This window comes from Lepidochelys kempii, chromosome 6 (genome assembly GCF_965140265.1).
Source record: "Lepidochelys kempii isolate rLepKem1 chromosome 6, rLepKem1.hap2, whole genome shotgun sequence".
Lineage (NCBI taxonomy): Eukaryota > Metazoa > Chordata > Testudines > Cheloniidae > Lepidochelys > Lepidochelys kempii.
In genome coordinates this window covers 19,869,149-19,895,405 of record NC_133261.1, presented here as the reverse complement: position 1 = coordinate 19,895,405, position 26,257 = coordinate 19,869,149, and the positions used below count along the sequence as shown (strand labels likewise).

General features: G+C 46.6%; 1 protein-coding gene across 1 annotated transcript in view; it reads right to left on the bottom strand.

Annotated features, from left to right (window-relative positions):
- RNH1 (ribonuclease/angiogenin inhibitor 1) overlaps positions 1–26,257 on the bottom strand; it is a 60,473-nt gene that overhangs the window by 16,451 nt on the left and 17,765 nt on the right. Inside the window, exons 6-7 of the mRNA XM_073350313.1 lie at positions 26,074–26,244; positions 23,348–23,518 (exon numbers count right to left, since the gene is read on the bottom strand). Coding sequence (XP_073206414.1) covers positions 23,348–23,518; positions 26,074–26,244 — 342 coding nt within the window. The remainder of the gene's footprint in view (positions 1–23,347; positions 23,519–26,073; positions 26,245–26,257) is intronic.

Here is a 26,257-nt window from a genome sequence, read left to right as displayed (position 1 = left end):
TTCCCACGCTCATCTTTTGAAGGGCTTGTGCAGAGAGTTTGCAAAACTTGTTGAAGCTTCTTCTGAGTTAGGAGGGCTCAAAATGGACCTGTTGGGATTTTTTTCAAACCTTTTTGTATAATGTTTTTATGAATTTTTTTGAAAGCTTTATTGAAAACAGGTTTTTTGGTAACTGAAAAATTTCTATAACCATTGTGGTAAAGTTGTTATAAAATATGATTAAAATTAGATTTAAAATATCATGAAATTTTGGGCAACAGACAAAAATTTCTTGACAAACAATTGTTCCTAAATGCAGCTATTTCTAGAGTAAACAAGGATAGTCCTTGTTTCAACATCATTCTAAGTAACGCGCAGACTTTGTACAAGAAGTAGCTACGTTTGTGTCACTGACAAATACATTTAAATATATTGTTGTCTCTAACATCCCTATAGGATGGTCTATAGCAAAAATCAGATCTGTCACACTTTAGAAAGGAGGATTTTGTAAAAATAAAGGTTTCAGAGTAACAGCCATGTTAGTCTGTATTCGCAAAAAGAAAAGGAGTACTTGTGGCACCTTAGAGACTAACCAATTTATTTGAGCATGAGCTTTCGTGAGCTACAGCTCACTTCATCGGATGCATACCATGGAAACTGCAGAAGACATTATATGCACACAGAGACCATGAAACAATACCTCCTCACACCCCACTGTCCTGCTGGTAATAGCTTATCTAAAGTGATCATCAAGTTGGGCCATTTCCAGCACAAATCCAGGTTTTCTCACCCTCCACCCCCCCCCACACACAAACTCACTCTCCTGCTGGTAATAGCCCATCCAAAGTGACAACTCTCTTCACAATGTGTATGATAATCAAGGTGGGCCATTTCCTGCACAAATCCAGGTTCTCTCACTCCCTCACCCCCCTCCAAAAACCACACACACAAACTCACTCTCCTGCTGGTAATAGCTTATCCAAAGTGACCACTCTCCCTACAATGTGCATGATAATCAAGGTGGGTCATTTCCAGCACAAATCCAGGTTTTCTCACCCCCCCACCCCCATACACACACAAACTCACTCTCCTGCTGGTAATAGCTCATCCAAAGTGTCCACTCTCCCTACAATGTGCATTGTAATCAAGGTGGGCCATTTCCAGCACAAATCCAGGCTTTCTCACCCTCCCCCCGCTTTCCGGGGACACACACACACACAAACTCACTCTCCTGCTGGCAACAGCTCATCCAAACTGACCACTCTCCAAGTTTAAATCCAAGTTTAACCAGAACGTCTGGGGGGGGGGGGGGGTAGGAAAAAACAAGGGGAAATAGGCTACCTTGCATAATGACTTAGCCACTCCCAATCTCTATTTAAGCCTAAATTAATAGTATCCAATTTGCAAATGAATTCCAATTCAGCAGTTTCTCGCTGGAGTCTGGATTTGAAGTTTTTTTGTTTTAAGATAGCGACCTTCATGTCTGTGATCGCGTGACCAGAGAGATTGAAGTGTTCTCCGACTGGTTTATGAATGTTATAATTCTTGACATCTGATTTGTGTCCATTTATTCTTTTACGTAGAGACTGTCCAGTCTGACCAATGTAAATGGCAGAGGGGCATTGCTGGCACATGATGGCATATATCACATTGGTGGATGTGCAGGTGAATGAGCCTCTGATAGTGTGGCTGATGTTATTAGGCCCTGTGATGGTGTCCCCTGAATAGATATGTGGGCACAGTTGGCAACGGGCTTTGTTGCAAGGATAAGTTCCTGGGTTAGTGGTTCTGTTGTCTGGTATGTGGTTGTTGGTGAGTATTTGCTTCAGGTTGCGGGGCTGTCTGTAGGTAAGGACTGGCCTGTCTCCCAAGATTTGTGAGAGTGTTGGGTCATCCTTTAGGATAGGTTGTAGATCCTTAATAATGCGTTGGAGGGGTTTTAGTTGGGGGCTGAAGGTGACGGCTAGTGGCATTCTGTTATTTTCTTTGTTAGGCCTATCCTGTAGTAGGTGACTTCTGGGAACTCTTCTGGCTCTATCAATCTGTTTCTTCACTTCCGCAGGTGGGTATTGTAGTTGTAAGAAAGTTTGACAGAGATCTTGTAGGTGTTTGTCTCTGTCTGAGGGGTTGGAGCAAATGCGGTTGTATCGCAGAGCTTGGCTGTAGACGATGGATCGTGTGGTGTGGTCAGGGTGAAAGCTGGAGGCATGTAGGTAGGAATAGCGGTCAGTAGGTTTCCGGTATAGGGTGGTGTTTATGTGACCATTGTTTATTAGCACTGTAGTGTCCAGGAAGTGGATCTCTTGTGTGGACTGGACCAGGCTGAGGTTGATGGTGGGATGGAAATTGTTGAAATCATGGTGGAATTCCTCAAGGGCTTCTTTTCCATGGGTCCAGATGATGAAGATATCATCAATATAGCGCAAGTAGAGTAGGGGCTTTAGGGGACGAGAGCTGAGGAAGCGTTGTTCTAAATCAGCCATAAAAATGTTGGCATACTGTGGGGCCATGCGGGTACCCATAGCAGTGCCGCTGATCAGAAGGTATACATTGTCCCCAAATGTAAAATAGTTATGGGTAAGGACAAAGTCACAAAGTTCAGCCACCAGGTTAGCCGTGACATTATCGGGGATAGTGTTCTTGACGGCTTGTAGTCCATCTTTGTGTGGAATGTTGGTGTAGAGGGCTTCTACATCCATAGTGGCCAGGATGGTGTTATCAGGAAGATCACCGATGGATTGAAGTTTCCTCAGGAAGTCAGTGGTGTCTCGAAGGTAGCTGGGAGTGCTGGTAGCGTAGGGCCTGAGGAGGGAGTCTACATAGCCAGACAATCCTGCTGTCAGGGTGCCAGTGCCTGAGATGATGGGGCGCCCAGGATTTCCAGGTTTATGGATCTTGGGTAGTAGATAGAATATCCCAGGTCGGGGTTCCAGGGGTGTGTCTGTGCGAATTTGATCTTGTGCTTTTTCAGGAAGTTTCTTGAGCAAATGCTGTAGTTGCTTTTGGTAACTCTCAGTGGGATCATAGGGTAATGGCTTGTAGAAAGTGGTGTTGGAGAGCTGCCGAGCAGCCTCTTGTTCATATTCCGACCTATTCATGATGACAACAGCACCTCCTTTGTCAGCCTTTTTGATTATGATGTCAGAGTTGTTTCTGAGGCTGTGGATGGCATTGTGTTCCGCATGGCTGAGGTTATGGGGCAAGTGATGCTGCTTTTCCACAATTTCAGCCCGGTCACGTTGGCAGAAGCACTCTATGTAGAAGTCCAGTCTGCTGTTTCGATCTTCAGGAGGAGTCCACCTAGAATCCTTCTTTTTGTAGTGTTGGTAGGGAGGCCTCTGTGGATTAGTATGTTGTTCAGAGGTATGTTGGAAATATTCCTTGAGTCGGAGATGTCGAAAATAGGATTCTAGGCCACCACAGAACTGTATCATGTTCGTGGGGGTGGAGGGGCAGAGGGATTTGTGCAGGAAATGGCCCACCTTGATTATCATACACACTGTGAAGAGAGTTATCACTTTGGATGGGCTATTACCAGCAGGAGAGTGAGTTTGGGGGGGGGGCGGAGGGTGAGAAAACCTGGATTTGTGCTGGAAATGGCCCAACTTGATGATCACTTTAGATAAGCTATTACCATCAGGACAGTGGGGTGTGAGGAGGTATTGTTTCATGGTCTCTGTGTGTATATAATGTCTTCTGCAGTTTCCACGGTATGCATCCAATGAAGTGAGCTGTAGCTCACGAAAGCTCATGCTCAAATAAATTGGTTAGTCTCTAAGGTGCCACAAGTACTCCTTTTCTTTTTATAAAAATAAAGAAGCTAGTCAAAAAGACCCTAAAGTAAAAATGGGGACATTAAAATTTTTAGACTTAGTACAAAGGCTACTTCAGCTATTTCTACACTACAGCACTTACAGAGGTGTAGCTGTACCGATGCAGCTGTTCCATTGTAGCGCTTCTGGTGAAGATGCTCTAAGCGGTCTTATGATAGCTTAATAATTCCTGCCTTCGTGAGAGGCAGTAGCTCTGTTGGCAGAAGAAGCACTCCCACCGACATAGGGCTGTCCACTCCAGTGCTTAGGTCAGTGTAACTTATGTTGCTCAGGGGTGTGGATTATTCACCCTCCTGAGCGATATAAGTTGTACCGAACTGAGGGCAGGTCTACACTACAGCCGGGATTGAAGCTCTGAGATTGATCCACCGGCGGTCGATTTAGCGGGTCTAGTAAAGATCGCTCTCCAGTCAACCCCTGTACTCTACCCCTGACAAGAAGAGTAAGGTAAGTAGATGGGAGATTTTTCTCCCATCGACCCCTCTCCCACCATGGTGAAGACCCCGCGGTAACTCAACCTAAGGTACATTGATTCCAGCTATGTTATTTACGTAGCTGGAGTTGCGTAGCTTAGGTCGACTTACCACGGTAGTATGGACATAGTCTTCAGGGTACCATAGCAAAGTCACAGAAAGCATGCATACAGAGTGTGTATGAGGGCAGGTCTACACTATGGGGGAAAGTCGATCTAAGCTATGCAATTTGAGTTACGTTAGTAGTGTAACTCAAGTCGACGTAGCTTAGATCTACTTACTGCGGGGTCCACACCATGCTGGGTCGACGGGAGAAACTCTCCTGTCGACTCCCCTTACTCTTCTTTTTCCAGTGGAGTACTGGAGTCGATGGGAGAGCCATCAGCGGTCGATTTAGCGGGTCTTCACTAGTCCCACTAAATTGACCCCCGGTGGATTGATCACCACAGCATTGATCCCACCAGTAGTGGAGACAAGCCCTTATGTGCCAAGGGGACAACAGAGAAGGGGTTCAGCAGGCAAAGCTACTACCAGGAGGATATAAGCAGGGCCAGCATTAGACTCACTGGGGCCCAGGGCAGAAACTAAGGAGTGGGCCCCCACCTTGAGCCCTGCCACACGGGGCTGAAACCAAAGCCTGAGCCCAGGTGGCCAGGGCTGGGGCTGAAGCCCAATCTACGTAGTGTCGCCGTTCACTCCCCCAAATGGCCCTTCGCCCTCCCTGGGGGCACACCACACAGTTTAAAAATCTCTGCTTTAGTGTGATTTATTTCCACTTTTAGAGATTAAATTACTGTAACACTTGCATTAAATTTACCCACAGTGACTCTGTCGAGATGATGTAACTTAGCTTTGTGGGGCCCCTGTCACATGGGGCCCTGCGCAATTGCCCTGCTTGCTATCCCCTAACACCAGCCCTGGATATATAAGATAAAAGCAGGGAGCCTCCTGTTAATTGCTTCTCCTGCTATACTCACTCCTCTTCTGCCTTCTTGGCATGTTCTATTCTGTATGCTCTTCCCCACTTTGTTGTGTCTTTTGCTCTTTACACAAGAATTGCAGTATAAAAAAATCACATGGGCAGAGTGAGCTCCAAATCCCCATGATGACTAAATACATATGCACACTGCTGCTCTGGCTGGTACATAACACACAGAACACAGTGAGCGTCATTAGAGGGCTTACAAACCATTTAAAGTGATATTACCCAATTCTATACACTACACACTCCTTCCCCTTTAATGTAAAGGACATTTAAAAAAAGTTTCAAGTGTGTCACTGGCATTAAATGTATACCATGCTACTAAATGTGAGAGGCCGATTGTGACTTCTTTCTAGATGTTTCTTGATAACATCTTCCAGGCTTCACAACACTATGTGGAACAGTATCTGTACATTCTGGTGTAGTTGTATCAGTGACACCTTCCTGCTTTGCCAACCATGTTAGGGTCGCTTGTAGCAACAGGGACATGAAGCTCATTGGTATTATCATAAATCACTGCCTATGGCTGGATTGTAGACTTGGTATTTTCAATGGTGTCACTGGTGCAAAAGATGCTGCTAAACTTATGCTTGAAAGCTGGTTTAAGTGGTCTCTTCATGACATGTACGGTGTCATCACCAGTGCTGAACTATCTGAATTCATACAGAATACACCAGGCCATTCAGAATGGGCAACTGTTGCAATAAAACACCCCCCCCCCCCGGGATAATTTGGGGAAGCTATCTGTGGACAGCTTACAAATTCTGTCTGTGAATATTTGTGTCAGCCTGCAGACTCCATTTTGAAAGTGAGGCTTGCTGCCTTCTCTGTTTCCTTTAATGCCATGTTGGATTGAAATGCCTAGGGTGGTAGCCCAGGGCTAATCATAGAGAGTCATTAAACCTTGATGGTCTTCTATTCAAATAGAAACAGCCTGAGACAAAAGGTTGGCTACTATCCAGGAGAACCGATCTGTCCAGATGGGCTGGTAATTAACCAACAGGTCATGTGATGAGGGACTCTGATCATTTGATGAGGTTGAACTGCAGGTCACTTGACTAAGGAGATGGGAGCTTATAAAAGAGAGCATCTGGGTCACCATCCATTTTGAGAAGAGACCAGAAGCAGAGGACGTTTGGACAGGAGAGCAGGAGGGTACTGACTGCAGAGGCAGTGTCAGAGAGACTCCATGGTTCAGAGGAGAAGGCATGTGCAGGAACAGGGGAACCTGGACTTCTCAGAGGGCTCTGCCCAAGCTCAAAGAACTCTGCAGAGTGGTGAGGAAATGGAAGCAGGAAAAATCTCCCATGCTATTGCATTAGAGAGCCAGGATGTTTTAGAATCCTGTGCAAAGTCTGTTTGTGTGCAGGTTTGCTTCACTGTCACATGCCCCTGAAGAGAGAAACTGTAAACCCAGAGTGCCCACACGCTGGAGTTCTCGGGGAGGGTGTGCTTAAGCTACAGAAGAGTCTGAGGGGTCAGCATTCGTCCTAGGAGCTAGGCAATTGGACTACAGGGTCTCCGCTCTCCAAGGAGGTGCTAGACAGAGAATCTCCACACACAACTCCTGGCAAGGGGTTTCATTTCTACAGTTCTCAGATGGCTTTCAGGTCGTCCTTAGAGTACCTGTGGCCTGAGCTTTGCTGGAATAAGCACTCTGGTACCACGCATTAGGCAATGCTGACCTACACTCTGCTGTTTTTTTCAAACAAGAATTGCTGGAGGCAGTTGTTTGCATGCATTAGTCCATCCACTCATCACAATGTCATGTTCCCAGGCCAGCAGGGGATCAGGTTTATTATTCTGTTGTACCATGGCATTTGTCACTGGCAAGGGGTCAGGACGTAGTAACTGTCTTTGGTTCCACTTCAGTATTCTCCCCTGTGTCTTTCCATGGCAAGTTTGACAAGCAATCCGTACTCCCATCATTGGGTGGTACTTTTGAACTCCGAGAGCCCCCAAGAATATCGCCCGGCTCTGTAATCCTGCTGCAGCCGTTGTCAGGACTCCTTTCGGTGGGTTAAAAATGGAAACTAGAGCTGGATGGTCTATAACTAGAGTAAGGGCGTATCTGCACAGGGAAACAGCCCAGAATAGCTATTGCGGACTGGCTGTTTAGCACTAACTCTCCATATAGACACTCCTATTGTGCACTAAGAGTGCCTCTGGACTTGCCTCAACTTTCTTTTGATTTATGCAAATCATCCTATCAATGGTGTAGCCACCAAGTGCAATTTGAGTCTCTGAAAAACTCCCATTTAAGCTTGTTTTGCTCTGAGACTACACTCAGCAGCCTCTCACCCTGCTCCAGTCAGAAAGGGGTTAAAACCAGCTCTGGGAAAGGGCTGCCCTGAGGAGCCAATCAGGGGAGGGCAGGTAGCAGCCAATCCAGGCCCGGGAGGGCTGGTATAAAAAGGGCTGTGAGCGAGGAGGCAGGCAGTCTCATGCCAGCCTTGGGGTGGGAAGGACCTGGCTGCCTGGGAGCACAGGGTACCTTCAACAGATCAGTGCTGGGGAAGTAGCAGGCTAAACTGGCGACCTCCCGCCTGGTGACCTCCCAGGCTGAGGCCTGACAGGAAGGCCTGAGGAGGTGCACAATGGCCACCCGTTATTTCCAAGGGGACTGAAATCACAGGCTGCCTCTGCCCTCAGTCAAGAGATATATAATTCCCTTATAGGTTGGGATGTAAAAGTGAGGCTGCCCTTGGTAAAGCTTGATGGTGTTTCCACTGGAACTGAAGCCAGGCCTCCCACCACCAATATGGCTTTCTGTGGCTACAGAACAGGCCAGGACACTGGGATGTGGAAGGGGAGTGTGGGATGCAGGAGGAGTCTGAGGGGCTACAGAGGAACGTTATGGGAACAGGAGGGCACTGGCAGGGTACAAGGGAATATGTGGGGCAGGAGGGGACTGAGAAGGTGTAGGGGAATGTGGAGAAATGGCACACGGTGCCATCGGGCAGCCATGAGGGCTCTACACCAGACACAGGCCTCTCTCCCAGCGCAGAGCTCGTGCAGTCAACTCACAACTGCCTCTGCAGTAGCCACAGGTTCAAGGGACATACCTGGGTCAGGAGCAGGTGTGGGATGGGGACAGGCCAGAGAAGGGAGGGGGCATGTCAGGTATGGGAGGAGGAGTGATTCTGAACCACTGCAATGATCTCTAAGTGCCTTCCAATGGGGCACAAACTAGGGTAGCCTTCCCGGCTGGCGTGGCCTGCACTGAAGGCCAGGCTAGCTTTTGGCAATGCCAGAATAGGGCATAAATATGACACCTCGTAAATGTCCTATGGCTACTTTAGTTCTGAATTTATCTACTGAGTTTGCACTGTTTGAAGAGGAGATGTGAGATAAGCCAGGTGAATAGTTCCTGTAGACCCAATTACCTGCTATAAGGAATCTAGGTGCTCAGCAGCAGCTAAAGCTTTAGATAAGAGCAGTTCTATGCTTAACTTGAATGATAGCACAGCTCACAAGGTCAGTCCTAACAGCTTAATGACTGATCATAAAGAACAACAAAGGACGTCTGTGATCTGAGAACCTGGTACCTGCAGGGTTTCCCGGTATATTTTGCTGTCACATTCAGAAAGTGATACTTAAATTTCTATTATAAAACCGACATCCAGGAGTTAACAGTCAAGGGCAGTATTATGAATTACTGCTGTAAACCCACTGCATTCGGTGGCCATTATACAAGGGATGGATTTGACCCCAAATTTTAAAATGTGCCTGGTGAATTAGAGGCAGTTTTGCCTCACACACAGAGTCATGGCAGTGTTGCATGCTCGGAAACAGGAGAGTAGTGAAACTCTCAGGCCCTGGGTGGAACTCTGGCATGTTGTTCAAGAGTTCTAGGCACAGGAGTAACACCATATGATCCGTGAGAGCACCTCTGGCTAGATGATTCATAGATCAGTATTAGTTTTGGCTTCAGAAGAGGCCGTTCACCCACTCAGACACATGCTGGAGATCTCATGCAGCCAGCAGCAAAGCATCATTAGAGTTTCTGGAACTTATAGATAATTTTCTAACACAAAAGGTTTTGCACCCAACCGGAGGCAACTCTATTTTGGACTTCGTTAGGATGGATAAAGATGACTTGATCACTGGACTGGAAGTTGACAGTTGCCTAGGGACCAGAGATCAAAGCCTGATTACCTTTATTCTGGGAAAAAAGAGAGAGTCAGTTCTTTAAGAAGTGATTATTAGATGGCCAAAAAGCCACACTTCCATAATCAAGAAAGAGAACAACATTGGCTAGGAGCTCATCCCGGTTCAGTGGGGAAGCGAAGTCAGCAATTAGAAATAAAAGCCCAATATAGAACAAATAGAAAGAAGAGAAATAGATAACAACCAATATAAATTAGAAGTTATGAGGTGCAGAAAAAAATTGTCAAGGGAAGCTAAAGATATTAGGAAAAATCCACGCTGGTAAGATGGTAAGAAGGAGTTTTAAAAGTTGATCAGGAACAAAATAAAACCTAAAAATGCTGTAGATCTGCTATTAGAGGGAGGTGGAGAAATGGTTAATACAGATGTAGGAAAGGCAGGAGTGTTCAATAATTGTTTCCCATCTGTATTTGGAAAGAAGCAGGATGATGTATTCATATAACATGAAGATGACGAAGTAGTTTCCAGTCCTTTAATAATAACAGAGGATGTTAAACATCTATTAGGGATAACAAGCCCCAGATAACTTGCACCCAAGCATCCTAGAAGAGCTGACTAAGGATATCTCTGACCTGCTGATGTTAAGTTTTAATAAATCTTAGAATCCTGGGGAAATTCCCAAAGACTGGAGGAGTACTAATGTCATGCCAATATTCAAAATGGACATGTGGAAAGCACATGTAACTATAGGCCGGTTAGCTGGACATCAATCCTGGGCAAAACAATGGAAAAGCTGATATGGGATTCAATCAATAAAGAATTCAAGGGTGGGAATACAGTTAATGCCAATCAACATGGCTTTTTGGAAAATAGGTCTTGTCAAACAAATCTGATTTCATTTTTTGGTGTGATTACAAATGTGGTTGACAATAGCAACTGTTGAGATGTAATAGACTTTTGTAAGGTATTTTGTTTAGCACTGCACAACATTCCGATTACAAGATTAGTATGATACAATATCAAAGCACAAGTTCAATGGATTAAGGACTGATTGACAGAAGTCAGTAGGAATCGGCATTAACTGGGGGTGGTTCTAGTGGAGTTCAGAAGGGTTTGGGTCTAGGCCCAATGCTCGTCAATATTTTTATCAATGATCTGGAAGCAAACAAAAATTACTGCTGGTAAAATTTGTGAATATGACAAAGGTTGGTGGAGTGGTAAATAATATGGAGGATGGACAGGGCAGTCACGTGGGATATGTCTACACTGCAATCTGAGTTGCGATTGCAGCATGGGTAGGCATACCTGAGCTAGCTTTGAACAAACTAGCTTGCTAAAAATAGCAGTGTAGCCATGGCTAGCTGCCCCAGTACATACCCAGAGTCTTAGACAGAATTGTCATTGGGCGGCTAGCCCATCCTCTGTCCATGCCTTGGTGACTTCACTGCTGTTTTTAGCTAGCTAGCTCTCTCAAAGCTAGCTCAGCTATGTCTACACATGCTGCAATCACACCTCTGGTTACAGTGTAGATATACCCACCACACAGCCATATGGATTGCTTGGTAAACTGGGCCCTTCAAACAAAATCCAGCCAAATGAAAGGTCATACTTCTAGGAACAAAGAATGCAAGCCCTGTCTACAGAAGGGAGGACTGTATCCTGGAAAGCATTGACTCTGAAAAAGATTTAGAGGGTCATAGCGGATAAGTAACTCAACATAAGGTTCTAGTACGTTGCCATGCTGAAAAAGGCTAATGCAAACCTTGGCTGTGTAAATGAGGGAACAGTGAATAGTGAAGTGATTTTTACCTCTGTGTATGGCATTGGTGAGACCAATACTAGAGTACTGTGTACACTTCCGATGACCACATCTGTAAAAGGAGGTTGAAAAATTACAGAGGGTGCAAAAAAGAGTCTCAGAAATGATTCAAGGGCTGGAGAAAATACCCTTCAGAGAGAGTCTTAGAGCTCCATCTGTTTAGCTTATCAAAAAGATGACTGAGAGGTGATGTGATTATAGTGTATAAATATCTTCATGGGGAGAAGATACTGGGTACTAAAGGACTCTTTGATTTAGCTGGGAAAAGCATAACAAGAACCAATGGGTGGAAGTGAAAGTCAGACAAATTCAAAGTAGAAGAAAGGCACAAATGTTTACCAGTGAGAGCCCCTAACCTTTGGAACAAACTACCAAGGGAAGTGGTGGCTCCTCCCTCTCTTGATGTCTTCAGATCAAGACCGGAGGCCTTTCTGGAAGACATTCGTTAGTCAAATGCAAGTGATTGGGCTCAATACAGGAGTAATTGGGTGAATTTTAATGGTCTGTGTTATCCAGGAGATCAGACTAGATGATGTAATGCTCCTTACTGGCCTGAAAATATATGAATCCATCTTCTCAAAGATGAGCTTGTGAATGTATAATTAACTCTTGGAACTCATTGCCACAAGGTATACACTGTGTAAAAGAGTATTTATTAGTTTTAAACTTGTTGTCTTTCAACTTTATTGAATATCCTCTTGCTCTCATTTTATGAGAAGATAAATAAGACCTGCCTTCTCTAAACCATTCATTACTTTATATGCCGTTCTATCTTGTCACCTTTGATAATATTTGCCGTATTTTCTATTTCATTCTTTACACATCGTAAGTACTTTTTTTGGGAGGGGTGGGCATGTTGACCTATATTACACATTCAGCAGAGGTTTACACTGAGCTGCCCTCAATGATAACTTTTCCCTCAGTGGTTACACTAGATGTGGAATCTAGTAATGTGTATGAATAGTTCAAATTATTCCCTCCAATATGTATCACCTTGCACTAGTCAACATTTAATTTCATCGGTCAATGTGGCCCACTTGCCTAGCTTTGCTTCAAGTCCATCTGAAGGTCCTCGCTGTCTTCTCTAGTCCTGAGATACCCAAATAGTTTTGTCATCTGCAGACTTGGCCACTTCACTATTCTGGCCCTTCTCCATGTCATTAGTGAACCCAATAAGCAGCACTGCAATGCACAACGTGATGGTACAGTACTTCACTTTTAGCCTTTTGCCATGTTGAAAGCTGACCATTTCTTCTTTTTCTTTGTCTTCTGTCCCAAAACCAGTTTTTCATCCATGACGGTAATTTACTTCTCACCTCACGGTAAATTTCTTTAATACCCTTGAGAAAGACTTTGTGAAAAGCTTTCTGAACATCTAGATAAACTCTGTCAACCATCCACTTCCAATTTGCCCACTATTTTATCATCATGCTTAAATCATTCTGGAAGATGAGAGAGGCCTGGGTTTCCTTTACAGAAGGGAGTGTTCCTATTGCATTGTGTTTGGTTTAAGGCTTGTATAATTGTTTCTTTCATTTTTGTTTCATTCAGTTGACCAGGTGCACAAGTAAGGCTCACTGGTATGTAATTCCCAGGAGCACCCAGCACGTTTCTTAAAAGTAGGTCCTCTGATATAGCAGCTATTTTTAATGAGTTTGCATATTGTTGTCAGCAGCTGAGCCATTTCATTCTTCAGTCCTCTCTGAACTCATGGGTGTGACCCGTGCAGGCCTGCGTGCCTGCTGCTCTTTGATTGACCAGTTTGTTCCAGGAGCTCACTTGTAACCTCACAATATTATCTGAGAGAGACTCTCGGCGGATTTCTCCTTCAACTCCCCAAAACTCTCCTTCCCTCCTTGTGTGGGTCCCACCCCCCAGCTTTCTCTGTTCCTTCACCCTGAGGGTCTTCTTTCTCTCCTTAGTTTCCTATGGGCTTGTCTATACTAATGCTTATGTCAATGTAAGTTATGTCGCTCAAGGGTCTGAAAAAAACACCCCTCCCCCCCAAGTGACGTAACTTACATCGACTTAAAAGTGGTGTCAACACCATGCTATGTCCTCTGGCTGAGGTGGAGTAGTCATGATTAGACTCGATAAGTTTATGAAGGAAATGGTATGATGGGATAACATGATTTTGGCAATTAATTGATCTTTAAATATTCATGGTAAATAGGCCCAATGGCCTGTGATGGGATGTTAGATGGGGTGGGATCTGAGTTACCCAGGAAAGAATTTTCTGTAGTATCTGGCTGGTGAATCTTGCCCATATGCTCAGGGTTTAGCTGATCGCCATATTTGGGGTTGGGAAGGAATTTTCCTCCAGGGCAGATTGGAAGAGGCCCTGGAGGTTTTTCTCCTTCCTCTGTAGCATGGGGCACGGGTCACTTGCTGGAGGATTCTCTGCTCCTTGAAGTCTTTAAACCACGATTTGAGGACTTCAATAGCTCAGACATAAGTGAGAGGTTTTTCGCAGGAGTGGGTGGGTGAAATTCTGTGGCCTGCATTGTGCAGGAGGTCAGACTAGATGATCCTAATGGTCCCTTCTGACCTTAATATCTATGAATCTATGTTGACGTAATGCATCTTCACCAGACGTACTGCAGCAGTGCCAATTTAGCACGGTAGTGAAGACAGGCCCTATAATTCTTCCTCTCTCTCCCCCCCTCCCCTGTTCCAATTCCATGTCTCTTCTCTTCCCATTCCACATGCCCTTTTCCTTCCCATGTCTTCCCTCTCCTTTCCCCTCCTGCCACATTCCATCTGTTCCCCACGCCTTTCTCCTATTTCCATGTCTCCCCTTTCCCTCCTCCAGGTCTTCTCTTCCCTCCTTCATAATACACAGGTGTGTGATGGCTTTTGAGACAGTGAGAGATCATGAACAACCACGCATGGCTAAATTTTTCAAAGCAGTCTAGGGGATTTAAATACTTCTTTAAAAGTTAATGCCGGATATGTCGAAATCCCCTAGGCTGCTTCAAAAATCTCACCCTATGATTTTAGGGAAAAAAACGTCCATGACAAGATGATAGCCTTGATTATCACTACAAAAGGTCCCCGCCTCACCTCCCCGCTCTCCTGCTGGTAATAGCTCACCTTATCTGATCACTCTTGTTACAGTCTGTATGGTAACACCCATTGTTTCATGTTCTCTGTGTATATAAAACCTCCCCACTCTATTTTCCACTACATGCATCCGATGAAGTGAGCTGGAGCTCACGAAAGCTTATGCTCAAATAAATATGTTAGTCTCTAAGGTGCCACAAGTACTCCTTTTCTTTCTGGTGACTAGGTTACTCTTTGAAGACTAACTTTACCACCAAAAAGGCTACAAGCTTGACTTCTATTTTAAAGGTCTCTGCTATGTTTTCATACTGAAAGCCTTATACAGGCAATTATTGATGATTAAATATTTGACCACTAGAGTCACAGGTGTCTAGTTCATGAGTATGCAAGAAAACTCTTTATAACTTTCTAAAGACCAACTGTGTTCAAAACAGGGCGAATGCAGGCCGTTCAGGGGCAGGCTTAGTAGTGGCTATGGAATCCTAACCTCCGTCAGATGCAAAGCTGCCAAGGAAGCAAGGGGAAAGATTCCTCCTTAACACAGCTTTACTTTTACAATTGACAGACATCAGGCAGCACGAGATAAATCCCTTTCTCTAACTTCATAAAGCTGTTGATTAAGCAAGATTAATTTAAGTGAAGGTAAAACAGAGGGTGATGCACTTACTGTGAAAGTCCACAGAGAACTTGGGAGCCAGCTTCCTTTCTTTGCCCTGGTTTGCTGACTGTTTAGATCCACAAATAGATACAAAAAGAACCCAGGACGGGCAACAAGGAACACTCTTGTGCTCTCTCCTCAGCCTGAAGTCTGCTTTAGAGAGTGAGGAAAATACCACCTGTGAAAGTGAAATTCAGAGCAACCAGTTTACAAAGTTTAACCCTTCACCCACCTTAACACAGTTGGAGCCTCTCAGGACCAATGTTTGCCTGGCTTTTAATGCATGCGTGAGAACAGGCGGGGGGGAAGTGCGAATAAGCGTTCTCCTACCTTGCATGGCCTGTGCAAAGGCCAGGTAAAATTACAGTCCTGGCAATCAGTCCCTATGTACCCAGAATCATAGGAATATAGGGGTGGGAAGGGATGGTGGGAGGACATCTAGGCTAGCCCCCTGCACTGAGGCAGGACCAAATGAACCTAGACCATCCCAGCCAGGTGTTTGTCTAACCCGGTGGTTCTCAACCTCTTTACCATTGTGGGCTGCATATGCAGCTCTCTGTGTTATGTGGGCCGCATCCACACAATAAATATACTACCTGGATGGCCCTGAGGATGTCACATGGGACACAGCTGTGTGCTGATTGGGCTGCAAGCTGCCTGCGGGTTGAGAACCACTGATTTAATCGGTTCTTAAAAACCTCCAATGATGGGGATGCCACAGCCTCTTTATTCTGATCCATTGTCTTACAATCTATAAAATCCAGCTTTTGGGTACCCGGCTGCTGCAGACATTTTTGGCGGATGTAAGGTAGGAGGAGCTTTTCCAAGCTTTAAGCCCCAATCAAAATGGCGACTGCACCAGGGGACATCACTTCTAAAGCAGATTGTTGGCCATAAAATGGAATGGTCACTGGCCCCTGCCACGCTGTAATTCACCATAAACCCCCTCTTTCTCTTCCCTCTCCCTGCCCGCATCTCTACCGGCCAACCAACGCGCCACCCACTCCGCCATCCATGTGCTCAAAATGGCAACCATATGCTATCTCTTCCCCCACCCCTGCTCTCGTACAGCTGATTCAAATGATCAAACTTTGAGCTGGTGAAAAAGTTTATTGAAATGTGATACAGAAAAACAAGCCATAAAACTTAATAGTTTGTGTGCCCTGCATGAGGGTAAGGTTATCATAGCGTTTTATAAGGTATCTTTAACATCATTTTATTGCAGCATTCTAGGTGGCGTATGTCATCTCATAACAATTATTGCTTATAGAGATTGCACAACCATACTAATTGTATGACACCAGGAAGAGGTGTATTTAATAGCCACTTCATCATTGCAATCGAGGAGTTAAATGTAACATCATAATATTTCTCAGGTATAGGAACTGCAGAGGCAAAAACCTAGTAATTATTAACCATTAAAATTCTCGATAGTCACTGTGAAATTCCCCTTGACTTTTCCATGCACTTTGTGCATGTCTGAAGAGGACAGAAAGCAGCATTTAAGGCAAAGAAAGTTCTTAATTTTGGTAGAGCAGCCCTATCATTCGTGCCGGCGTAGGTTGCAACAGCCTTCCAGTCCTACAGCAATCCTTGTGAATAACATCACACATATCTTGCTGGTCTGTCCTTAGCCTTCTTGAATAAGCCCCTTCTCTGCTTCCTAGTCACTTGTATCAGCGTGATGTCATCCAAAGTAAGGGTGGCCTGAAGAGGTGCAGAGGTAATTACTAACCTGTCCCCTATTCTTGAGAAGTGACTAGCTTAGAACTACCATGCTGTCATCTCTACGATAACACATGGGTGGGATTTCCAAAATTGTACGTGTGACTTGGGAGCACAAACACGCCCACCATCCCTGACAGTCAATGGGACTTGTGTTCCTAAGTCACTTGGGGGGGTTGAAAATCACACTTGCAAGTGCGTAAGTCTTTAAAACAGAACAGATACTATATGTGATTTTTTTCAGCTGTTTGAATTGCCCTATGCTGTTAATTGTTTATGCTGAGCTGGGATCTCCCCAAAAAAAAAAAAAAAGCAAGCCAGAAACTTGAGTTTAAAATCGCATGATGACTAGTCTTTTCCAGTGGGCTTTTCTCTTCATGGGATGAGAGAGAGAGACACACACACACAAGAGCATGTGTTTGTTTTTCAATATTTCTTGGTGTTACCCATAAAGGACTTTCCTGGGTGACTGTCTAGAGCAGTTCCTCAATCTGTCCAAGTGTTCTTCAGAAAACAAAGGTTTTGGGGCCAGCTAGGGCCTGAGCTGAGAAATGGGCCCTGCTTGGTACATCTCCAAACACAAAAGTTCCCCAAGAAATCAGTGTAGAGGGCCTATTTCATGCATCATTTTTACAGTGCAATCATTGGGCCTAACTAACATAAAGGTGCTGCACATCCTCAGGCTGCCAGCACCATTACTAACCTAGCATTCCTGCCATGGTTAGTGTGCCAATGGGGAATTTTAAGGAAAAGGCTTAGGGTAATCCCAGCTGTACAGTATGCCAGTGTAGATGTGACATGCCTTTCTAATGTAAAACAGTAAACAGAAAAACTAACTTGTAATGGGGATGGGAAGAGAGCGTGTTAAGATGAACACACTCCAACCAGAAAACAAACAACTTTCTGTTCTCTGTGACTTGTGCTCCAGAGCCCAGTGGTGGAAGACAGACTTTGGTCATTGACCTGCCTCACCTCAGGCATATTTGGTGCTATTCTCTTATGTCCTGACAGGCAGAAGGGTGGTTTAATTCCCCCAAACTCAAAACTCAAATGCATTCTCACCAAAATGCCTTAAACTGTCACAGAGCTGAGATGCAATTAAGATGGTTCAGTCATTTCCCCTTGCTCACCAATAGATGGCAGCAGAAAGCTCCCTCCCTTATGGAGCTTCTGTTCATTTTGTCAGGTTTCAGAGTAGCAGCCCTGTTAGTCTGTATCTGCAAAAAGAAAAGGAGTACTTGGGCACCTTAGAGACTAACAAATTTATTTGAGCATAAGCTTTCGTGAGCTCCAGCTCACTTCATCGGATGCATGTAGTGGAAAATAGAGTGGGGAGGTTTTATATACACAGAGAACATGAAACAATGGGTGTTACAATACAGTTTATGTTCTTCCAGCCCTGCTCTTCTCCCTGTTCACCAACTAGTGTCGACAGCGAGCTCCCAGATCTCTAGGGCTTCAGGCCACAGAGCTTATACTGGTTATTCCAAGCAACTGGGGGCAGACATGGTGTAACAGGGTTGGCACCCACCTCTCATGAGTGCCCTCTTCTGGTTGGCCATGTCTGCGTTCTTTAGTTCTGGTGACCCCTTTTGGTGGTTCTCGGGTGGGTTTGTCAATTACACAGCACTCGGGCCGAGTCACACTGTCTGCCTGTTAACCAGCAAAAACCCCTTCTGGGTTATACTGTCCACTGGAGCCTCTCTCAGTACCCCTCTGGTGGTGTCTCTCTCTAGCCCTCCCTGGGCTTTGGTCTTTAAGTAGTCCCACCCTGGTATGGGGTGGTATCCCCAGGGCTTCCTCCCTGGAGACACTGTCTTCCTGCAGCCCTCCCCAGGGTCAGGTCTAGCAACCAGCCATTATTTCTTGATTCATGATCTTTATTGGATTCCAGCAAAACTGACACAGAAACCTACACCCGGGATAAATAAAATGTCGGAGACGGACACAGGAAATCCTGACTTAATAGCTGTGGGATTGTGAAAAACTACAAAACCCCCTTGTAAATATACAAATAGTGACAGCTATTGGAACAGAGTGGAAATTCCTGACTGGTTCTTGAGTTTCCCCCCTGCACTGACAGACTGAACAGGGGCAGTTACCAGATCTCTCCATCAAGTTCCCACATCTCTCCCTCTCCTGGGCCCTGACCCCCTTCCTCCCTCTTGCTCACTCCACCCACAATCCAACTTCCCCCGCCAAGGTCTGTCCAAAAGCAGAGCCAATCCAGCTCCTACTCCTGTCTCTCTCACCCTCATGCAGGAGGGCTGGCCCTGATCTCTACCACAGATGCTGAAATATGCTGTTGGAGTACCTGGGGATGGCAGGGAATCTCTCAAAAGAGGCAGGTGTCCGTCTGTCCCCTGCACCAAGCTGTTGCCCCAGCTGGGGGCAGGCTAGCCGTACCAGTCCCACAATGGTGCAGTGTGTCCTGCTCACAAGCTCTGCTATCTCTCTATGACCAGATCAGGTTTTATCTTTTTCACAGCATCCAGCTCTGCCTGTGTTTCTTTGGTTACATGCCACTTGGATAAGCTATGGGGAAAACAAGGAAAGAAAAGGCAGCGTTAATTCTCTCTCAGTAACTGGTTGAAAGAGAGGAAACAAAGGGTAGGAATAAATGGTCAGTTTTCACAATGGAGAGGTGAACAGCAGGGTCCCCCAAGGATCAGTACTGGGGCCTGTGCCGACAAGGTGATTGTGGGTATGGAACAGCTTCCATATGAGGACTAAAATTATTAGAGTTATTCAGCTTGGAAAGGGGATGACTAAAGGGGATATTATAGAGGTCCATAAAATCATGAATGGTGTGAAGAAAAAGTGTTATTTAATCCTTCAAACAATGCAAAAAACCAGGGGTCATCCAATGAAATTAATAGGCATCAGGTTTAATGCAAACCATTTTCACACAATGCACAACTAATCTGTGGAAATCATTGCTATGGGATGCTGTGATGGCCAGAAGTATAAATGAGTTAAAAAAAGAATTAGAAAAGTTCATGGAGGTTAGGCCCATCAATTGCTCTTAAACCAAGATGCTCAGGGATGTGACCCCATGCAGTAGGACAATCCTAAATCTTTGAATACCAGAAGCTGAGAGTGGAAGATGGAGTGGATCACTCCAGAATCATCCTGTTCTGTATACTCCCCCTGAAACTCTGATACGGGCCATTGTCAGAGACAGGCTACTGGGCGAGATGGACCATGGACCTAGTGTGGACCATGGACCTAGTGTGGCAGCTTTATGTTGTGTTCTCTGCAGACATAACACCTGTCTCCACAGTTTCTTTGAAGCATGGTGGGCTGCCCACCACTGGGGTCTTTCTCATCTGCCTGCCAGAGCCCACAGGATCTGTGTCACTGTCACGGCCCTGCCTGCTGAGCTCACTGCCAGCAGGTGCCTGTCCCGTGGTGGAGGGGAGGAGAAGTGCTGGTTCAGTCTGTAGCCTGGTCTTCACCACCACACCCTACTCACCCTGTGAGCTCTGGGCAGGGACAGCAATGTCCTTTCTGCACATAAAGGGCTGGACTGTGCAGCCTTTGCTCAGGGCGGGGAGCACTGACTGACACGGACAGTCCCATGGATCGCTGTGGGCTACTCAGCGCACACAGGGAGCAGGGGCTGCAAAATCCAGCTCAGAGACCATGGAAGCAGCCTGATCTCAGCTCTCAGTGCTGCAGGGGCTCCTCACGCCCCCTCCCCACAGGACTTCAGTAACACAGCTCTTGAAGGGGGTGAGTTTACAGTAGCTGTTGTGGGGCTGCAGACTTGGCCGGAAACTACTGCAATGCAGATGGGAGCTCAACAACCATCTCGGCTGCAGGAAGATATTAAAGTTTCACTTATTCTTGAATTTCTTTTACAGCGAGTTCAGGGGAATGAGGTTTGTCTGTTTGTTTACAGTAAGTGTGGGAGGGCAGGCTCCCGTGCTCCAGCTAAGAGCATGGTGCTGTTCTACAGGGACCTGCTGGTGTAACCCACCCTTACCCAATATGGTTCTGTCCCCCTCTAGTGGCTGGTTTACATAGAAGTTTGAGATGGCTACAAAGTTCAGCTAACAGATCTGGGGGGTGTAGTTCAGGCAGTAGAAGCTTGTGTGTTTCGATCCAGAGATCACACATTCTATTCCTCCAGCCAGCTACCCTCCCAGGGGAGTCACATTACACTGGCCCAGTTACATTTGCATCCAGCCACTTATTCCCAAATGCTCGATTTAAAAATATAAAGTTTCCAAATCTAAATTGTTCTGAACGCTGCCTTGAGGTGTCTCTGCACAGGCTCACTTATATATCCCAGAAATAAATGGGGATCTCCAGGACTGTGTGCACACGTCTTTTTAAAGGTATTTGCTGCCCCGAAGCGCCACAGAACCTGCTTCCCTTCCTCCCTTCTGGCTTCAATCCTCTCTACTCTTGTTGTCTCTCCTGTCCTTCTCTCTGACTTGTTTAAGCAGTTTTCCTTTTCCTCTTCAGGAAAACCACTATATTATCCAACTTTAACTGGTAAAATGATCCCCACCAGCGCCACATGTGATCTAGTTCCAGGGTTAGGGGCCTGGCCAGTAACACTGATTCTCGTAAAAAGGGCTCATCGTGACCCTGAGTGACAAGCACAAATTAAAGGGGCCCAGCTCTAATGTACACTGGTTTCTGCAGGTTGCAGGCTCACTCCTGTATCTTCCAGTTTGTTCCCCCGCAGGTCCAGCTCGGTCAGGGTCCTGAGAGCGGAGGAGAGCTCCCCGCAACACCCAGCTGTGAAATCGCATTTCTCCAGTCTGCAAAAGCCAGAGCTACACCAGGAGGAAACAATGGTTATTTTTGCCCCATTCCTTGGTATCAGTGGTGGCTTAAAGGAGATTCTCTACTCTGGACACGCACAGATACATCACAATGCTCCCATTGGCCTGACAGGCCCTGGAGGGATTTCCTCCCACGTGCACTTGTTGGGTCAGTTACTGTGTAGAAATGTCCAGTTGACATTGAGGGGCCATTTCTAATGAGTTGGGGAGTCATAGCAATATGCTGTAGTGAGCTGCTGGTCCAGTACTGGGTACCCCACCATCTAGAATGGGGTGAAGGGAAAGGACTGGGCCCCCAGGTTATTCTGTGAGAGGCAGGGACTGAGAATGACAAGGAAAGAGAAGTGACATCCTTGGGACAGGGGGGAATCAGGCAGAGAGAGAGAGATGGCCCATGTGTGTGTGAGGGTGAGCAGCAGGTAGGGAAGGCCAAGTAGCAGCATCCTGAGAGCCGGGGCAAGGAGGCTGTCTGGGAAGGTCAGAGCTGATCAGGGAAGAAGGCTGTGGCTGGCAGGGGCTGGGAGCAGCAGCCCCAATGCAAAGGGGGGCGGGGGGAAGGGAGGAGGAGCCTGCAAGCAGGAGGGGAGAGGCAATTGCTAAGGCTGGGTGACACAGGAGGGCAATGCAGAAGGACCCTGACAAGATCAGAGATGACAGGATTGAGCTCTGGCCGGTGGGGCCGCAGACCAGCTCCTAATTATCTGCCACGAGAAGGACAGGCTAGAAAGGGCACCGGGGGCCAGCCCACAGCCGGCGCTCAGTGACATACTTGCTGGCTGGGCTGTGTTATCAGTAGCTGGGGTGATGCTGCAGATTTTGGCCTGAAATGACTGTGATGAGCAGGGGGAGTCCCAGCCCCTTTGTGGGAAACACATTCATTCTGACGTTATTTATTCAGATTTATTGTTTACAGCCAGTTTGGGAGAACAGAGTAGTGCTTTGTTTTCTTTTCTTTCCAGACTTTTGGGAGAGCAGGAGTGATGGCTCCAGTTCAGGGCAAGGTGTACGTGTGTGGCTACTGTCTTAGTGAGTAAAGTACTTGTGTTTCTAGTATCAAACTATGCTGTGGTTAGGGTTTGCTAGAAGCCACTGGACTCTGTCCTCAGCTGCACCAAGTTCACACGTGGCACCCATGAGGAGACTTGGCACTAGGCACCAAGTTCACACGTGGCACCCATGAGGAGACTTGGAGGTGACTTGGCACTCGGCACCAAGTTCACACGTGGCACCCATGAGGAGACTTGGAGGTGACTTGGCACTAGGCACCAAGTTCACACATGGCACCCATGAGGAGACTTGGAGGTGACTTGGCACTCGGCACCAAGTTCACACGTGGCACCCATGAGGAGACTTGGAGGTGACTTGGCACTCGGCACCAAGTTCACACGTGGCACCCATGAGGAGACTTGGCACTAGGCCACCTTCTGCTCCCCTGATCCTGGGCCAGATGGGGGCTCCAGTGGCCTCTTGTGTAGTTCAGAAAAACCTCAGGGCTGCTCTAAGTTACCCCAGCTGCTGTGCCAGCTTAGGATCTCTGCTCTGCCCCCTTATATCTATCCATGCAGCCTACACAACCCCTAAGCTGAGCAGGGGAGATGGGTGGCACTGAGCTGGCAATACCTGCTTTGCACCTCCCAAGGTTGACCCCCTGCCAGGGGAATCCTTGGATGCCCCTTTAGGGCAGTTGCCCAGCTGCTCTGCACTGCTCAGCAGGGGCTGGGGACTGAATAACATAGTGGGCTCAATTATTTAACTAGTAAAATGTGACCAGTGAACACATTGGAGCAGAGTGGGGCTGGTCCATGGCTGAGCTCCATGCACTGGAGGATATTGCCACTCTGGTAAAGAGAGTGTAACTCACAACACCACCCTGTTAACAGGCTAAAGGGAGCCAGCTGTTACTTACATTAGTTTCTGCAGTCTGCAGTTGGGATGTTTCAGCCCCTCACACAGCAGCTGCACGCCTGACTCTCCAAGTTTGTTCCCCCCTATGTTCAGCTCTGTCAGGGCCTGGCGGGTGCTGAGAACACAGGAGAGGTCCCCGCAGCAAGCAGCTGTGAAACTGCAGGCATACAACCTGTGGGAGACGGATATACAGAGAGTAAAATGACTGTCTAGTGTGCCCCATTCTCTGTGCTTCCCTGTCTTGGTAGCCTTGTGTATCTCTACAAAGATTCTTAATTTGGAGACAGCGGAGAGGAATCATTTTGTTGATTTATTGTGATTTAAATGATAAGAAAGACACCTACAGGAAGCACTAGGCCCTTGATGTACATCAAAAAACAAACCAAACTCATGTTAAAAGAACATTAAGGCTGCAAAGTCAAACACTGAGAATGTAGGAAATGCCAGACAAAGGGTGCCCATGCAACCTTAATTGTGAAAGCTGCCGTTGCTGAGTCTGTGAAAGGAACCTGTTGTTGTCTCACAGAACTAAAATGCAGGTGAGGTATCGAGGACTGGTATTACTAGCCCCAAATGCCACAGAACAGACTTCCATTCACTCACATCCATCCCTCCTCATTTTCTCCTCTCTGGTTCATTTCCTTCCCAGTCTCTGGCGATGAAGAAGCCAGGCTTGCAGCACAGAGATTTAAATCCACAGCTCCAAGAGAATGTTGTAACCACTCAGCCAGGTGTCTGGGCTGGACCGAAATGGCACTTAAGCTCCTACTCTGGGATTTTCATCAACTAAAGAGCTTCACAATCATTTATAGCTGCCTGGAATTGTTGCCTGACCAGGCAATTGGACCTGCAGAGCTAAGCGGACCTGCCAGTGCCTAGAGAGATGGGCAGGCCGAGGAAGAGAGGGGTGAAGGACAAAGTACGGGGACTGCCCCTATAGACAGTCCCCAGCTAATGATGGTTCCTGGTTCATTTCTTAGTCATTTTAGTCCTTCCCACTTCCTTTTCCCTCTTTGTCTAATTATCAGGCTTTGTCCCAGGATTAGTTCTTGTGGTGATGGTAAAGGGTTATTCTAATCAAACTGTGAAAGTCTCCTATAACTGTGTTCGCCTTCACACTTAGTGAGTAAAATAACCCAAGTACCTACTTTAAAATGCACTGCGTTTATAGTGTATGTAAGCAGTGTCAGGATGAGCTCCACCCTGACATCTGGTGGTGAGTGTGGCAAGTTGTGGAAAAGAACTTCAGGGGCTGATCTCATTTGCATAGGCACACCCACTCCGCCTAGAATGAGGCCATAGCTGCCCAAATGGTCACTTTGGCTGCTGTGGGATCCCCAGTGTCTCTGTTATTGGGGCAGGAAGAATAAATTGTTATTACCCTGATTATGGGAACTGTGCTTGGAACTGTACTTGGCCTTTTGTTATGGTGGAGGGACTCACCATCACCTAAGTAGCACTCGCTAGGCAAGGGTCATGGGTTCCAAAACTCTGTGAAGGGAGAGAGGCTGGGGACAAGTATTAATACTTGGTGGTATGGGTCCCTTGGTGATGGACTTACATGCTAATTGCACTTCCTCCTCTCTCCACTGTAGAATATCAGAGCTAATTTTGATTTCATTAGAAATCTAGTTATAGGCTGCTGAGCTCACTTTGGGCTAATAGTGCACCACCACTGACGCTCCCCTGCTACAAGCTGAATTCACTAAAGAGCTGAGCTGACTAAGAGCTGAAATCACTGAGTGTTGTGTTAAGTAGTGTGGGAGCCTGAAGATATATTGTGGAGCAGTTTGCGGGACGGCTGGAGTACCTTGTGGACAGGCTGGTGGAGCAGATCATTGGACAGCGGGAGCTGCTTGTAGGACGCGACGCGACGCGGAGCAGTTCGTGGATTGGCTGGTGGGGCAGTCCGTGGGACGGTGGGAGCTGCATGTGGGCCGCAGAGCTGAGCAAAGCAGTTTGTGGGGTGGCTGGCGGAGCGGAGCGAAGGCCTATGGAGCTGTGGGGCGGTCAGCTTCAGATCATGTAAGGTGCCTCTTACCTCTGCCCCCATCTCCACCCAGGTTGGGAGGTAAAGCTCTGTAGATAAACTTTTGAACTCTGGGGCTGTCCTGACCAGGGACAGAGACTTTTGGGTCATTGGACTTTTGGGACTTTGGGTGATTTGGGGTTGCTGGACTCAAGAACCAAAGGGAAAGGGCATGCCCCAATTTGCTTGGGGTGGGTTTTTTTTTTTGCTCAGGGGTTGTGTTATGAATCCTGTTGGTGGTGTTTCCCCAACATAATGCCACATTGTTTCTCTCTGTTAGTCTGAGTGTAGCAAAAAGCCTTTTAATATGTGCTTGCGAGAGGGGAAGTATTGCCTCTTGGAGGCGCCCAGCGGGGGTGGTATATATTTGTCCCAGATCACTGGGTGGGGGCTCGAGCCGGTTTGCATTGTGTTATTGGAATGAATCCCCTAGATGTTGAACCCGGCCCTTGTTGCTGCCAACTCTGATGGGCAGAAGGGTTACATGTATGAAGTATCATTGTGTGATCCAACTCATTTATTAGCAGATAACAGATCCACACAGCAAGTGGCCTCTTTCCCACTCCTTGGGAAGAGTAGGGTGTTTTTCAAGAGTTGTTGGTGCATTCATAGTAAGCTGTGATCCCCGGAGAAAGAGCTGAAACCATCATAGTGCAATGTTTACTAGCGCAGACTAGAGGAAATCAGCTGTTCCTTACCCTAGTTTCTGTAGTTTGCAGTTGGGATGTTTCAGTCCCTCACACAGCAGCTGCACGCCTGAATCTCTGATAGTGTTGTTCTTCAGGTCTAACTCTGTCAGGGTCTGGCTGGTGCTGAAAACAGAGGAGAGATCCCCACAACTGGTAGTTGTAAGACTGCAACTCTGCAACCTGTAGGAGACAG